Source organism: Xenopus tropicalis, chromosome 9 (genome assembly GCF_000004195.4).
Source record: "Xenopus tropicalis strain Nigerian chromosome 9, UCB_Xtro_10.0, whole genome shotgun sequence".
Taxonomy (NCBI): Eukaryota; Metazoa; Chordata; class Amphibia; order Anura; family Pipidae; genus Xenopus; species Xenopus tropicalis.
This window is the reverse complement of record NC_030685.2, coordinates 45,291,309-45,307,361: the sequence shown is the minus strand read 5'-3', so window position 1 is coordinate 45,307,361 and position 16,053 is coordinate 45,291,309. Positions and strand designations below refer to the sequence as shown.

Genomic DNA, 16,053 nt, shown 5'->3' with positions numbered 1-16,053 from the left:
AATCCAAAATAGCTAGTTACATGCATAGTTCACAGGTGCTGACCGATTTAGAGTAAAGAAAGAAAAGTGCATTAGGTGGCCAGCCTAATAAAGAGAAGGAAAAATAGAAGATAGGAAATTTACCATTCACCTAAAAATGATCTCAGTCCATGTAAACACTTGCATTAAAACCAATGTAGCAGATTTTAGCACACAGACAGATTTAAGTCTTACAGTTCACATACTTAAGTACATGGCACTTACAGACCCCAAAATATACCTTGTGCACACTAACTTTGTGGCTCACATTTACCTGATTCATAAACAGAGTTTTGTGTGTGGTAAGAGGCAAAAATGTAGGGTGACCCCTCAAAACCATACATTTTTGGAAATTACATATTCAGACAAATCCAACATGGGTAAAGACGCCTTTCTTTGAGTACCCAACATAGGTAAAGTAGACATTCCACCGAATCTAAAATGGGTACCCATGTCTTTCTACTCTAAAGTACCAATCTGCAAAGCTTTCCTTAAGTTAGCGTTTATGTCATTTCTGAAAATCACCTAGAAATGTTTTATGTATGCTGTATGTACGGACCCCAAATGAATAGTGCATATGAATTTTCTCATTAGCTAACTCAGTTTCTGCAAACAAGACCCCCTTCTTGAATATTATGTATTATAATACCCCCTAACTGTACAGAAACCCCTAAAAAAAAACATATTTTTGGAAAGTACACATTCTTAAAAACCTAACATGGGTAAAGACACCTTTCTACACCTATGAAACTAACAAACAACAAAGCTTTCCTAAACGTAGTGGTTTTGATGACATTTTTGAAAATCGCCTAAAAATGTTGCAATTTGCCACATTTATCTTACACAATTGTTTATATACAATGGCAAATAATCCTAAATATGAACACCAGAGGTCTGCTGAATAGTTTGATGCTCAATTTGCATAGATTTACCTAAGTATCTGGTTATGTACAGACCCCAAATAAAAGTAGTACATATGAATTTTTTCACCTGCCAACTCCGCTTCTGTAAACAGTCCCCAATTGCATATTATGTGCCGTAACAGCCCCTAACTGTACAGACACCCCTAGAAAACCATATAGTTTTGAATAGTACACATTCTTACAAATCAGAAACAGGTTAAAACATCTTTCTACACCAATCTACCAAATGGCAAAGCTACACTAAAAGAAATACATTGAACAGCAATGCAAGTGTAAAACTGCAATAAAATTGATGAAAAAAATGAAATACAATTGGGCAAATCAAACTAAGAAAAAGCAAAAAAAGTATACATGTGTTTGTCTGTGTGTACACCTCCAAAAAGTGTGTGTATGTGTTGTGGGGATTTAGCTCTTTAGGTAGAAGTGGCAGCTGCTTTCACACAGGGGTGCGCGGCGGGGGACGCAGCCAGAGGAGGCAACTTGGGGGGGTACGGGGCCCCTGGGGGGGGCCTGCACCCCCCAGTCTGAGCCTGGGTACAGAGGGTTCCAGCTGAATTCTGGTGTGAGTTTATTTAACACAGCAGGCTTGACAGAAAATAAAAGTTCATAGAGCTGATATCCCAAATACAACCAAAAAGTAGCAGTCTTGCTGAAACTGAAAACTGTCCTTCCCATGGGATACACACAGCCACACTTGGGCAGAATAAACCAATATAGGTAGATGCAGGTTACACTCAGTCTTTTGTAGTATTCCTGTGCTTTCTCAGAAGCACCTGCACTTCAATCCCTCTATCCCTCAATCCAGTCTTTAGGGCAGCATGCAGTAGCGGGTCCTTGCTTCTAAGCCATCCACCTCTGTGGACACATTTTACTCAGGCTCTCAGAGGTAACTGTGCAGAAAACAGTTCCCAACTGGCCCAGACACTACCCTAGGAGCGCCTTTTAAATACAGGTGAGGCTAATCAGCCCTTACAGCTGCACAGACCTTTAATTTCACAGCCTGCTTCTATGTGCTGCTTAATAGAGGATTCTGGGAGGATATACTTTCCTTCTATGAGTTTTCCCAACCATGCTACAGTGTGTATATGTGTATGTAAGTGTATAAATATGTATAAAAGCAAAAAAAAAAAAAAGGCAGAAAAAGCAGAAACACAAGTTACATTTAGTAAATGGTGTGTTGTGTGTGTGCAAATGCATGTATGTATGTAAATAGGTAAAAAAAATTACCGTATTCGCCTAATTGAATTCCCTATAACTAAAGCCTGTCTTCCCTTCCTAACACTACTCCCCCACCTATATTAAAGGTGCTGCCCCCCTTCCCCCCAGGCACTTGTCAGGACTGCCCACTGTCAATCTTTTTTTCCCTTGTAATTGAAGTTCTGGCAGCTCTAGTCAGTGTACACAATAACATTTTAACTTTAGGCCGCTTATGATGCTCTACTAATTTCTCAAGCCCTTACCTCACTTTCTGAGCATTTAATATAGTTATGTAATTTAGTAAAAGATTAGTACTATGCATTAACCATTACATGTCTAAGGGGAACGTTTATCAATGTACTATTGAGTCCGAATATCTAAAATTCTTATTTTTTCTTCATAGTGCCATTGAGTCCAATGGGAGGCTTCCTAAATCATGCACTGAAGGTTCAAAGTTGGAAAGGTTTTCCCGCCCTTTACGATCGTTCAGATATGAAAAGTTTGTGACTATCTGATAGGCATTCACAAACGATCGTTTCGATACAAAAATTTCGGAACTTTAGAATTGTAAGTACGAAATGTTCAAAATGTTCAATGTATTCAAACGAAAAGAATTTGCGATCATCAGAAATGATCGGATTTCGTGATTCGGATTCGTAGCTTAGTGAAGCTGCTCTCCCTTTCTCCAGACATAAAACTCCTTAAAAAATGTTTTGACGAACAATCTTTCCTATAGTAGGTGCTGTAGTAACTGCCGATATCGGTCCCTTGGACTGATGGGGCAGCTTATCGGCCCGTGTAGGGGCAGAACCGAGGGGCCTGGCCGACCGATATCTGGCCTAAAATTGGCCAGATATCGATCAGCCAGGTTAGAAAATCCAGTCAGATCGGGGCCCACGTTGGCTCGTTGATGCGGTCCCCAAACCGACTGCCCCATTGCCGCGTGTAGAATTTGATCGTTTGGCCCTGGGCCACCCGTAGCCATTGCCACGTGTAAAATTCGATCGTTTGGCCCTGGGCCACCCGTAGGTGGGGATATCGGGTGAAAATCCGCTCGCTTGGCGATCTGCCCATGTATGGCCATCTTAAGTCTCCCCATATTTCGCCTGTTCAAATGATCAGAAGCCTTATAAGAAAAAAAAACGCTGAGCTCTGTAAACAGAATTCCCATAATTCCTCGCTCCTGCACCAAGACCAAGACCCAGTTTGTGAGACTATGAGGAAGCTTCCTGCTGTATGGCTCAGATCTAAGGGGGGAGGGGAAGGGAGTTCTTAGCATTCTTACGGGAGGGGGAGGAGGATAGGGGAAAAGGGAGAGAGCTGTGCAGACTCTGGCACAGAAATTACAGAGACAAGGAAGGAGACAAGAAATACTTTTTATTTTGATAGATTACTCAGTGCAGTGTTTCTGTGAGTGCTTATGGCTGTATTTACATAGACATTTCTGATAAAGCTTACTTAGTGTTTACATTCCCTTGTCCTTTAATCATGTTTGACCCCTGTTTAACTTCCTGTGAACAAATGAAACCCATTCTCCACATGTAATAAAAGGCACTACGTTTGCCCAGGATCAGTTAAAGTAGCCATACACACATTGATATTATTGTATGAAACTAAGTTTCATATGATAATTGGTGTGTTAAGGTGGGAAATGGGTCGACCAATATTGGTAAAAGCCTTTGATAACAATCGCCTTGTTAATAAGACAGGACTGAAAATTTGATTGGGCACCTTTAAAGGTGCTCTAACATCATAATGGTAATGCTGAATCTTCAGATAGGAGTAAACAATTCCTTTGTTTTTATCTGCATATCTGACCATGTTAGTAGAGTGGACGAACAATCTTTCCTACAACCAATGGTCGTGGGAAAGATCCTAATTGTAGTGTGCACGTTAACCCATGGCAACCAATCAGCAGATAGCATTTACTGGTCACCTTACTGGTTGACCACTGGTTGCTCTGGGTTACTGCTCCTGGACCCATTGCAACTTTCTGGAAATGTGTAGCTTTCATCAAATCTGAAATGAGCATATATTTTTAGAAAATATTATATTGCTCAGTATCTCAGTTTATTTATATTTCTGTCCCAGCTGTTTTGGAAACAGGGTTGTATTTGGTGTAGGGTTTTTAGTGAAATGCCACAATATTCTGTTTTGGAGCAACATATGCTGCTATTAACACAACATCTTTTTCAGGGAAGGTCTTGCTTTTTTAAAGGAACAGTTTAGTGTAAAAAAAAAAAAAAAAATACAACTTCCTCCTTTGCATCTCTCTGACCTGACTTGAGTGACTTGATGGGGGGGGGGGGAGGGACAGTATAATAGAAGCTCTTTCTGATACTTAAAATAGATATAATCACATTCATAGGAGCCCATCAATAAATTGACATATGAGGGGGCCACATTGGAACCCATCGCTGTACCAGTTTTCTGCAAGTAAAAAGATTGTTCAAATCTAAACATGTCTTACAGGTCAAAGTCCTCTCTCTCTCTCTCTCTATATATATATATATAATATAATATATATAGAGAGAGAGAGAGGACTTCGTAAAAATACTTGGTTTTCTAAAGTCAACTTACTTTTCAAGGCTTTTGCCACATATCTAAATTCCATCAACCAGTCAGATTTGGGAAATGAATTAAAAGGGTATGTTGTGCAGCAGCAATGTTACGGACTGTAGGGTAGAGGAGCCCGTAAACTGCCTGGAATACCTTTTAGGTGTAGCAGGAGAGCCCTGCCAACGCCCTATTGGGACTCACAGTCAAGGCTTAACGAAGGTGGAAGGAGGAAGCTCATCGCCCCAGGCTGGTGCGGTTTTCTCCTAATAGGGGCACCAGCCCGGGGTACGAGGTAAGCGATTCAAGTCACTTGGGGGTGCTTAACATTTTAGCACCCCTAAGTGACTTAGCCTTTCCTTCCCCTTTAAGCTAGGATCAGGAAACACAGAACCAGCTTGGGCGATCCAAAACAAAACAGAAAGCTCTTTTAAATTAAAATTTGGCGCCAAACTTGACGTCAGCGCGATCACGTAATTGCGCATGCGTGCGGCCAGGAATAGGGCATGCTGAAGAAGGATGCGCCGTGAAGCGTGCCTATGTGGAGGAGCCTGGGGACCGGCGTGCATAGAGGTAGGAACGCGCGCCGGACGCCCGGGCCTCATAACAAGCAATTGATACTGTGCTTCCTCTGCTCCGCTGGTGAGAGTGATCCCCTGGCTTGGGCAGAGAGAATAGACTCGAAAATCTTTACATTACTACCTTTCCAGGTAGATATATTCCATATTTTAAAATTTAAACCACATTCCAAATATTGTTTAAATAGCCATATCTATTTATTTTCACAATCCATTTAAAAGGTTATTTACAGTAAATCTTACTACTAAGAGGTTACGTTGTATAAATGTGATTTTAATGGCTTATACTATAAAAATATTACAAAGCAACCACTCCTTTAGGTCAAGTTTAGATCTACTGGCTAACACAATTAAAAAGCTTTTACATAGATGTTAACTAGTACCTGTAGATGTTGGTTTTCAGAAATTGAACTGTCTTTGCGAAGTGCCACCATTTCTTTGATTTGATAGAAGGCAAATACAAGGACAACCCAAGGAGAGGAACTAATGCCCCATGCAGGCCTACTGACATCCTCTTGCTCTTCTTGGTGCTTAGTTTTCTTGGGAGGCAGTTTGGGTTGGATTACAGGCATTATATGCTCATTCTGCTGTGGGACCAGGTCAATAGTTGCTATGGGTACTGGGCTGGAAGGGACAGGAATCCTTTCGGCCAGCATTGATGCATCTAGAACATATAAAACAAAGGCAGAAAAAAGTCTCTTAGCAAAGACAATTGTAAGTTTTACATATGTGTATATCCTTTCTGTTTATTTTTTAGCAGCCTCCTCTTTTAATGGGTGTATGTCCTTCTCATTGTGTGACCTTTTATTTGTTCACACAACTTGGGCTGTGAGCATTTTAAGTGTACAGTATATTTTTCATTTCAGAATGGGCATTCTATTGCCTGCCTTATTTATATTTCTCCTACTGAAATTCTACTGTTTTCTTAAAGGTGAAAACAATAATTTAACATTATTTTTGATGGGTACTGAAAAGTAAATTGATTATTTTAGAAATGAAATAAAATTGTCATATTTAGAAGATTGAGATATTGAGAAAGTTCACATTACATTTTAATTTTCTCAATAGTTCCTCTTCCTTTGTGCTGATTTTCAAAGTTTATTCCCACATGGGTAATAATAGGAGCTGATTGTAGCAGAAGGAGATTTCTGGCCTTCTTAAACTGAAGTTGTTGTTGTGGGAACCACCATGCATTGCAATTTCCTGAAATTTACTGGTGCACATCAGCCAATTTCCTTTCCAAAAGTATCTCTTCAGGCAAAGGACAACCATGGACTAATTGAGCAAGCTTTTATCAAGTGACTTTAATCGCTTACCTTGTACCAGGTGCCCCTGTTAGGAGAAAACAGCACCAGCCCGGGGTACCTGTAGCGAGCACTTCCTCCTTCCGTATTCCTGCTGCCGGCAAATTCCCGGGACAATCGCATTCGCAGTAGAGTGAAAAGCCGACTTTATAGTTTAAGTTCGGAGAGAACAGAACCAGCCCGGGGTAGCTGCGATCGCTTCCTCATTCCTGTTAGGAAGGAGGTAGGCGATTTAATTCACTTGGGGGTGCCTAACATTTTGGCACCCCTAAGTGACTTAGCCTTTCCTTCTCCTTTAAAATACTTAAAGGAAAACTATACCCTACGCCAGTGCTGTCCAACTTCTGTGGTACCGAGGGCCGGAATTTTTCCGGCCTCCGTGGTGGAGGGCCGATGATGGAAGCTAGTTTTGACCACTCCCCCTTTTAAACCACACCCACTTGAAACCACACCCATGTTATTGCATGACCATAGCCATATTAATGGTGGTAGTACAGCAAAAACCTGCCATACTCTGCCTGCCCTACCCTGCTGGTGTGTGCCATACTCTGTCTTCCCTACCCTGCCTGTGTGTGCCATACTCTGCCTTCCCTACCCTGCCTGTGTTTGCCATACGCTGCCTGCCCTACCCTGCCTGTGTGTGCCATACTCTGCCTTCCCTACCCTGCCTGTGTGTGCCATACTCTGCCTTCCCTACCCTGCCTGTGTGTGTGCCATACTCTGCCTGCCCTACACTGCCTGTGTTTGCCATACTCTGCCTGCCCTACCCTGCCTGTGTGTGCCATACTCTGTCTGCCCTATGCTGCCTCTTAGTGCCATACTCTGCCTTTCCTACCCTGCCTGTGTGTGCCATACTCTGCCTGTCCTATGCTGTCTGTGTGTATGGCACACACAGGCAGCATAGGGCAGGCAGAGTATGGCACATACAGGCAGCCTACAGTGACACAATGCTGGCACTGCTCCTACAGTCTGCACAATAACTATATATTAAAAAACTTTTTAATTACAGTACCACCACAGTATATGTTCTTTTTATAGTGTGTAGGGTTTATTTGTGGGTTTTTACTGCACCTACAGTCTGTCTGAGGTGTGAACAGGGGAACAATGTTGGTGATTACAGCCTGAGGTGTGAAGACTGCAGGGAGTGAACTATGCAGGGATTAAAAGGTGTGAACAACACAGGGGATTACATTTTTAAACAATACAGGGGGTTTACAGCCTGAATCTGAGGTGTTAACCATGCAGGAGGCCAGTACTGATACCATTTAAAGCTTACACAAAGGTAAGCCATCAAACCAGACAGACAGGTGGGGGGCCACACAGAGGGGGGCCAGCGGGACCCAGTTGGACAGCACTGCCCTACGCAATGTAGGTCTCTAAAAGATTTTGAATAAAACAGCTCATATGTAAAATTTTGCTTTATCTAGATAAACAATTTTCATAAAAATATACTTTAGTAGTTTGTTTTCATGTAATCCTAAACAGAAAATTGCCATTTTAAGTACTAAGGGCCACCCCCTGGGATCATATGATTCACATTGCACATAAACAAATGAGGGCACATATATATGTTAGGTCACATCAGCCAATTAATGGACAAAGTTCTATCCTTTACTCCGACACTTCCTCCTGTTACAGTTTGAGCTGTATAATTAGGTTATCTTTGTGGAAGTACACAGACTATCACAAAATGGCAGCTCAAGGAAAAAGGACAATATTTACTGATACATATTATCCTATGATAAATATTTTTCTAATTTACAAATTAGTGCAGAATAAATTTGTATCTGATAATTTTCACCCAACAGTAAATTACATGAGATTTTTGCATGGAGATTCCCACAATGACAACTTCAGGCCAATAGCCAGAATTCTCATCTCACTACAGAGCTGGCTCATTATTGCCAATGAGTATCACCTGGAATAGTCAACACTAGAGATGCACCAACAGTAAGGTTTGGGAGAGGTGATTGATTGTTTTGACACACAACACCCAAACATACTAATATAAGCCCTGTGAGGCTGCAGGTTAGCCTCTTTCAGTATAAAGTAACCAAGGCAGAAGAGATTTGACATTAGCAGTCTATTAATACAGTGGTTGGTTCTTTCTGGACTCTGGAACAGTAAACAGTGGCATGTCTTTTACCATTTGTTTCTTACAATGTATCCAGGTCATGGAGTTGTCTTTATGGAATGCTAAACTGTGGAAACCTAATCCTTGAAAGAAACTATCAAGTTTATATAAAACAATCCAAAATATGGATTTAGCTCTATTTATAAAGGCAGAACTTGTAAACAGAACTCTCATATTTACAAAATTAAGTTACAGCTTGTGATTTTTTCTTTGAATAGAAACGGGACCCATAGTCTGACTGCAATTCCCAGTTAACTTTACCAGTCAAATACAGCCAGTTGGGTATAGAGTCCGAGGGGGAAGTAAGTTCCTTAAATGTGGTAGACTGCTATTATGAAAAGATGGCAAGCATGTATGTAACAATATGTACTGTCAGCACTAAGTACTTATGTTGTTACTTTTGTACATAACCAATAAATAAAATCTATAAAATAAAGCAAGCTGTGGTGTTTTACAATCTAACTTAAAAAAGTCTTTTTGGTGTAATTATAATATAATTATTCCACACACTTTTTTAGTGTGCGGTTTATATTTTTGTAACACAAAACATATGAATTACCTTCTTCCTTTTGAGATACAGCTATCCACTGTATCAAAGCAAAGAGTAAAAGAATAACCAAACATGCCATTCCTATCCCTCGGAAAGTTTCTGCAGCACCTAGGGAATAAAAGTAAACAATTCAATAGGATACCTTGAGTTCATACTAATATAAATATTAGATCTAGAAGAATGCAAAAAGCTAGAAAAAGCTATATATAGCTACTGTTGCAATGTAAAAGTTTTTTTCTTTTCTATGCTAATTTTACACATTAAATATGACTATATCTTCTGTGTTCATTCCCTATGATTTTAGCTTAAAAAAAATCACTGTGTTAAGCATATAATAAAACAATATCCTAAAGTTTACAGAAAGAAACATACATTTAAAACCATACACTTAAACAACATCTGGGTGACTAAATATTTAAAGAGTGCCAGCAACCTAGATTCTGCCACATGGCAGTGAAAGTGTAAAATCTATTCCACTGAAATGCTAAAGGGAGAAACTCTGAAACAAATACCTTTTGCATTGAATAGCAAGGTATTGTTTGAACTATCTTTCAGTTGATTTCAGTGATGAGACAAAAAAAAACTAATGCAACATTATAGCTATCTAAACAAGATTTACACATTTGGAATATATATTGGGTTTATCATTTCTCAGACAAGTACACAAAGATAATGTTTTTCAGTGATCCCACATTTAAATATGACTAATGAGAATAAGCAACTAGCACCTTATACAGCTTCCATAAGAGCTACAAATTCAACCTATTTAAATACTAAAAATAACATCTCTTAAAAGGGAAAGATATACCCCTCTTTTTTACATGAACTCATTCAGTTGGGCATAAGTTGCACAGGCAGAAAAATAGACAGGGAGCATTAGATGACTTTTAGCAAGTGACAAAATACAAAGGTTGATTGGGGTTTGTTAGAATTGTCCCATTGGAATAAGGAAGAATTTTTTTGGATGGATTCAGATTGAGTTTTTTCTGATTTTTAAATTATCTTAGAGGCGTATTTCTAAGATTGGAGATAAATATCACCAGTGATGTTGCCTATAGTAACCAATCAGATCTTTGCTTTTGATTTCTAACTTGTAGGTCACTGCTCAAATCTAATTACAGATTGGTTGCTATGGGCAACATCACCAGTGATATTTATCTCCAATCTTAGTAAACACACATCTTAGTTGGGCTTATGTTAAAATTATAGGCAATTATCTGCAAAGGACACTATCTTGTATGTATGCAATCCGATTGTTATATAAAAAAAAAAAATAAAAATAAAAACAATTTGAAAAAAAAAAAAAATTATAGGCAATTAGCAAGACATCCCCAATAAAGGAGTGGTTCTGCAGGTGGTGACCACAGACCACTTCTCAGTTCCTATGCTTTCTGGCTGATGTTTTGGCCACTTTTGAATGCTGGCGGTGCTTTCACTCTAGTGATAGCATGAGATGGGAGTCTACAACCCAGGTAGTGCAGCTCATCCAAGATGGCACATCAATGCGAGCTGTGGCAAGAAGGTTTGCTGTTTCTGTCAGGGTAGTGTCCAGAGCATAGAAGTGCTACCAGGAGACAGGCCATTACATCAGGAAACGTGTAGGAGGCCATAGGAGGGCAACAACCCAGCAGCAGGACCGCTACCTCCACCTTTGTGCAAGGAGGAACAGGAGGAGCACTGCCAGAGCCCTGCAAAATGACCTCCAGCGGGCCACAAATGTGCATGTGTCTGTTCAAACGGTCAGAAACAGACTCCATGAGGGTGGTATGAGGGCCCAACATCCAAAGGTGGGGGTTGTGCTTACAGCCTAACACTGTGCAGGATGTTTGGTATTTGCCAGAGAACACCAAGATTGGCAAATTCGCCACTGGTGCCCTGCCATTAGGTACCGAGATGAGATCCTCAGACCCCTTGTTAGACCATATGCTGGTGCGGTTGGCCCTGGGTTCCTCCTAATGCAAGACAATGCATGCCTCATGTGGCTGGAGTGTGTCAGCAATTCCTGCAAGACGAAGGCATTGATGCTATGGACTGGCCCCGCCCATTCCCCCAGACCTGAATCCAATTGAGCACATCTGGGACATCATGTCTCGCTCCATCCACCAATGCCACGTTGCACAATTCATGTATTGTGCGTTCAGCTTTTTTTTTAATAAGCTCAACTGAATCGGCTCAATGAGGGGAATATTATGCCTTTAAGATCAAGGCAATAGCTACCAATAGTTTACTATTTATGTATCTATAATGCTAGATGGAAAACCAGATCACCTTATATATTAAGTGAATGTATTACACTGTAAAACTGATGCCTCGTTATTGTGCCAATTCAGCCACATATTGCATATTTATCATATACAGTATATAATATATAATGTATATCATACATTCTACCACAGGAAATGGTCATAATTGTGACAAGCAGAACTCTGCAGTAGCAGCACAAGTCTTGCCCGTCTGTTTCCCACCCCATGAGACTGTGGTTAGTGGAGCTCAAACAATGTTTTACTGTGTCCCAGTATCAGCTTTAGATCTCGTTCCCAGCACTTACTTTTATATGGACGTCTTCTATTATTATTAACAGTATTTATACAGTGCTGACATATTCCACAGCACAGTACAATAAATGTGTTTATATAGTGAACATACAGAATTACATACAAAGCAACCAATAACTGATACAAGAATTAAAAAGAGCTTACAATCTAAAAGGAGAAGGGATAGAATCATAAGGTACCAGAATGACAAGATTAGAAGTAAGCAAGGTTAGAGATGTAGCATAGGGTATTGCATTTAGCAGCACACTGAAATTATGCTAAAGTAAATGAGGGTACACTGTTTTTAATAAATGTGTTTTAAGAGATCTTTTGAAAGCAAAAAGTTTGGGATAAAGTCGGACAGGCCATTGGAGTGAATTCCATAGAAGGGGTGCAGCGCTTGCAAAGCCTTAAAAAAAGGATGTTCATGAAAAGAGTTTAGAGAAAGCAGGGCATTAGGACTGTTAATAGTTATGTTAAAGTCACCTAGTACGATGGATGGGGAATCAAATGAAAGGAAACAAAAAGCAAAGCACCAAGTTTGTTGCAGATTGAGCGGGAATTCCAAAGGGCACAATATATTTGAACAGTAACTTTAGGTATAGGAATAAAGTGTATGTAGTGTAGAGTGTTACATGGTGGGTTTGGAGAATGTGGCTATGACAAAACAGGCATGGGTTAAGGGCCAGGGATGGGGGAAATGTCACCAGCTGTTAGTAATAGGAAGGAGAGGAAGGTAAGGTAAGAGTGGGATTTGTATGTTCTTGGGTTTTGTGAAGAGAGAGTTAATTGGAGCTACAGAACAAAGAACATTAAAAACTTAATTTTTGGAGAGGGAAGGAGAGTGGCTATAATTTCTATACCTTTATGACTTGTTAGAGGAAGGTAGTAGTAGTAGTTGATGTTTTAAGAAACATGCAAGTACAAAGAGGAATGGGCAGTTAATATTGGGGGTTACACATTGTTTCAGAGGGACAGGGGCAATAGAAAAGGAGGAGTGTGTCTGATCATTAAGCAGGAATTGTTAAGTTTTTTTTTTAATTGAAGTGTTTGAATTTGAATTGACATTTTGAATTTGAATTGAAGTGTTAAGAATCACCCTATGTGGCTTAACTCTGAGGTAAATAAGTTAACAGGGAAAAAGGAAAGCTTTTAAGAAATGTAAGCCAGAGGGGACAGTAGCTGTGTTTAATGAATAAAAACACTATAACAAGTGTTGTAAAGCAGCAATGCAGGATAGAAAATGAGGAGCGCATTGCGACTGAGGCCAAAACTAACCCCAAAAAGTTCAAGTACATTAATAGTTGAAAGATGCAGGTTGAGGGTGTGGCCCCATTGAGTTATAGTAACAATATGGTTACAGCGGATACAGAAAGGGCAGATGTGCTAAACCAGTTCTTTTCTTCTGTGTATACAGTAGAGGAGCCAGAGTGCCAAGTCCCACCCAATAGCTGCGCTGTTGCCTCAGCTCCAACTACGCAGTGGTCGACACAGTATATGGTGCTTAAAGGGTTACACAAGATAAATGTGAATAAGGCACCCTGGGGTACTGAGAGAGCTAGGGTCAGATTTACAGTGGCCTTTGTTTCTGATATTCTCATCTTTCATCAGGTATGGTACCTATGGATTAGAAGAAGGCTAATGTCATTCCTATATTTAAAAAGGGAGAAAAATCTCAGTCTAGCAATTATAGGCCTGTAAGTTTGACATCCGTGGTGGGCAAGTTATTTAAAGGCTTGTTAAGGGATCACATACAAAATTATGTACTGGAGAATGGCATTATGAGCAGTAATCAGCATGGCTTTATGAAGGACAGGTCATGTCAGAAAAAAATTAATTGCTTTTTATGATGAGGTGAGTAAGAAGCTGGACAGTGGTGATGCAGTAGATATAATCTATTTGGATTTTGCTAAGTCATTTGATACCGTTCCCCACAAATGACTGCTTTCTAAACTAAGGTATATTGGTCTTAGTAAAGTCGTTTGCACATGGAGAGAAAACTGGCTACAGGATCGAGTACAGAGGGTGGTTGTTAATGTACATTCTCTACTTGGAGTAAGGTTCTCTGTGGGGTCCCTCAGTGTACTGGGTCCACTTTTGTTTAACTTGTTCATAAATGACTTAGGAGAGGGTATTATAAGCAATAATCAGTGTTTGCAGATGTCACAAAACTCTGCAGACCAGTCAATTCTATCCAGGATGTGGCATCCTTGCAGCAGGACCTTGACCAACTGGCAATCTGGCGGCTAAGTGGCAGATGAGATTTAATGTGGATAAATGTAAGGTCATGCACCTGGGATGTAAAAATATGCAAGCCACTTATACCCTTAATGGGACTGCACTAGGCAAATCCGCAATGGAGAAGGACCTTGGAGTCCTTGTAGATAATAAACTTGGCTGTAGCAAGCAATGCCAGGCAGCAGCTGCCAGGGCAATCAAGGTTTTGAGCTGTATTAAAAGGGGTATAGATTCACGGGAGGAGGGTGTTATTTTTCCCCTTTACAGAGCGCTGCTAAGACCCCACCTACAATATGCTGTTGAGTTTTGGTTTCCAGTGCTCAAACAGGACATTATTGAATTAGAGAGGGTCCAAAACAGGGCAATTAAGCTGGTAAAGGGTATGGAAAGTCTCAGTTTTGAAGAAAGACTGGCCAAGTTGGGTCTGTTTACACTGGAGAAGAGGCGCTTAAGAGGTGACATGATAACTATGTATAAATATATAAGGGGATCATATAATAACCTTTCTAATGTTTTATTTACCAGTAGGTCCTTCCAACGGACACGAGGGCACCCACTCCGTTTAAAAGAAGGGAGGTTCCGTTTAAATTTTCGGAAAGGATTTTTTACTGTGAGAGCTGTGAAGTTGTGGAATTCCCTCCCAGAATCAGTTGTGCTGGCTGATACATTAAAAACTTTAAGAAGGGGCTGGATGGCTTCTTAGCAAGTGAGGGAATACAAGGTTATGGGAGATAGCTCTTAGTACAAGTTGCCTTCCTCTGGATCAACTAGTAGTTAGGCAGGTTATATATAGGCATTATGGTTGAACGTGATGGACGTATGTCTTTTTTCAACCCAACTTACTATGTTACTATGTATTTTGAATTCATCAGAATGTGTACTTTCCGAAACTATATGGTTTTCTGGGGGTCTCTGTATAGATAGGGGGTGTTACGGCACATAATACGCTGACAGGGGGCTCTTGTAGCTGAGTTGGCAGGCGAGAAATCCATATGCACTATTTTCATTTTGGGGTCAGTACACACCACAGACTTTGGTATATCTATGCATATTGGGCATCAAACTGTTCAGTAGACCTTAGGTGTTCCTATTTGGGGTGATTTGCCTTTGTACGCAAGAAATTGTGTGAGACAAATTGCAACATTTTTAGGCGATTTTCTGAAATGTCATAAAAACCACTAAATTTAGGAAAGCTTTGCAGATTGGTACTCTGGTGTAGAAAGGACTCTTTACCCATGTTGGATTTGTCAGAATGTGTACTTTCCAAAACAATATGGTTTTCTGGGGGTCCCACATAAAGGATTTAAATGTGTTAATTTTGCAGGATTTTTGTGTTGATATCTTGGTACCTAACGCTATGTGGGAGATACATATACATATTGGGCATCAAACTGTTCAGTGGACCCCTGGCGTTTTATCTTGGTGCCAAATTGTATGTGGGAGATAAGATACTGCAAAGTGGAAGCTTTGAGGGGATTTTTGGAAATGTTTACAGCTTGGTACTTTGGAGTAGACAAGAAGAAGACACAGATACTCATTTTAGATTTGGGGGAATGTGTACTTTCCAAAAATATACGACTTTCTGGGGTGAGCATACTTTCTACTAGCTTTATCCCACATATAATGATGTAAATGTGTTGATTTTGCAGGAGCTGAAATGATAGATCATATGGGGGTATGTTCCCATTGGGGCCCCTACATGCCACATACTTAGGTAAACCTATACATATTAGGTATCAAACTGTTCAGTGGACCCCTGGCGTTCAAATTCAGGGTGTTTTATCCTGGTGCCTAATGATACGTGGGAGATAAGATGCTGCAAATTGGAAGCTTTGAGGGGATTTTTGGAAATGTCATCAAAAATGCCAATTTTAGGAATGTTTTACAGGTTGGAACTTTGGAGTAGAAAGACATGGGTACCCATTTTAGATTCGGGGGAATGTGTACTTTCCAAAAATATGACTTTCTGTGGTGAGCGTACTTTTTACTAGCTTTATCCCACATATAATGTAAATGTGTTG

General features: G+C 40.2%; 1 protein-coding gene across 4 annotated transcripts in view; it reads right to left on the bottom strand.

Moving 5' to 3' along the window:
• Window positions 1–16,053, bottom strand: part of mfsd6 (major facilitator superfamily domain containing 6) — a 102,030-nt gene that overhangs the window by 9,181 nt on the left and 76,796 nt on the right. For all 4 annotated transcript variants that reach the window (XM_002941594.5, XM_004917293.4, XM_012969218.3 and 1 more), the window contains 2 exons: window positions 9,270–9,368; window positions 5,656–5,936 (listed from right to left, as the gene is read on the bottom strand). In XM_002941594.5, the coding sequence (XP_002941640.2) occupies window positions 5,656–5,936; window positions 9,270–9,368 (380 nt within the window). The remainder of the gene's footprint in view (window positions 1–5,655; window positions 5,937–9,269; window positions 9,369–16,053) is intronic.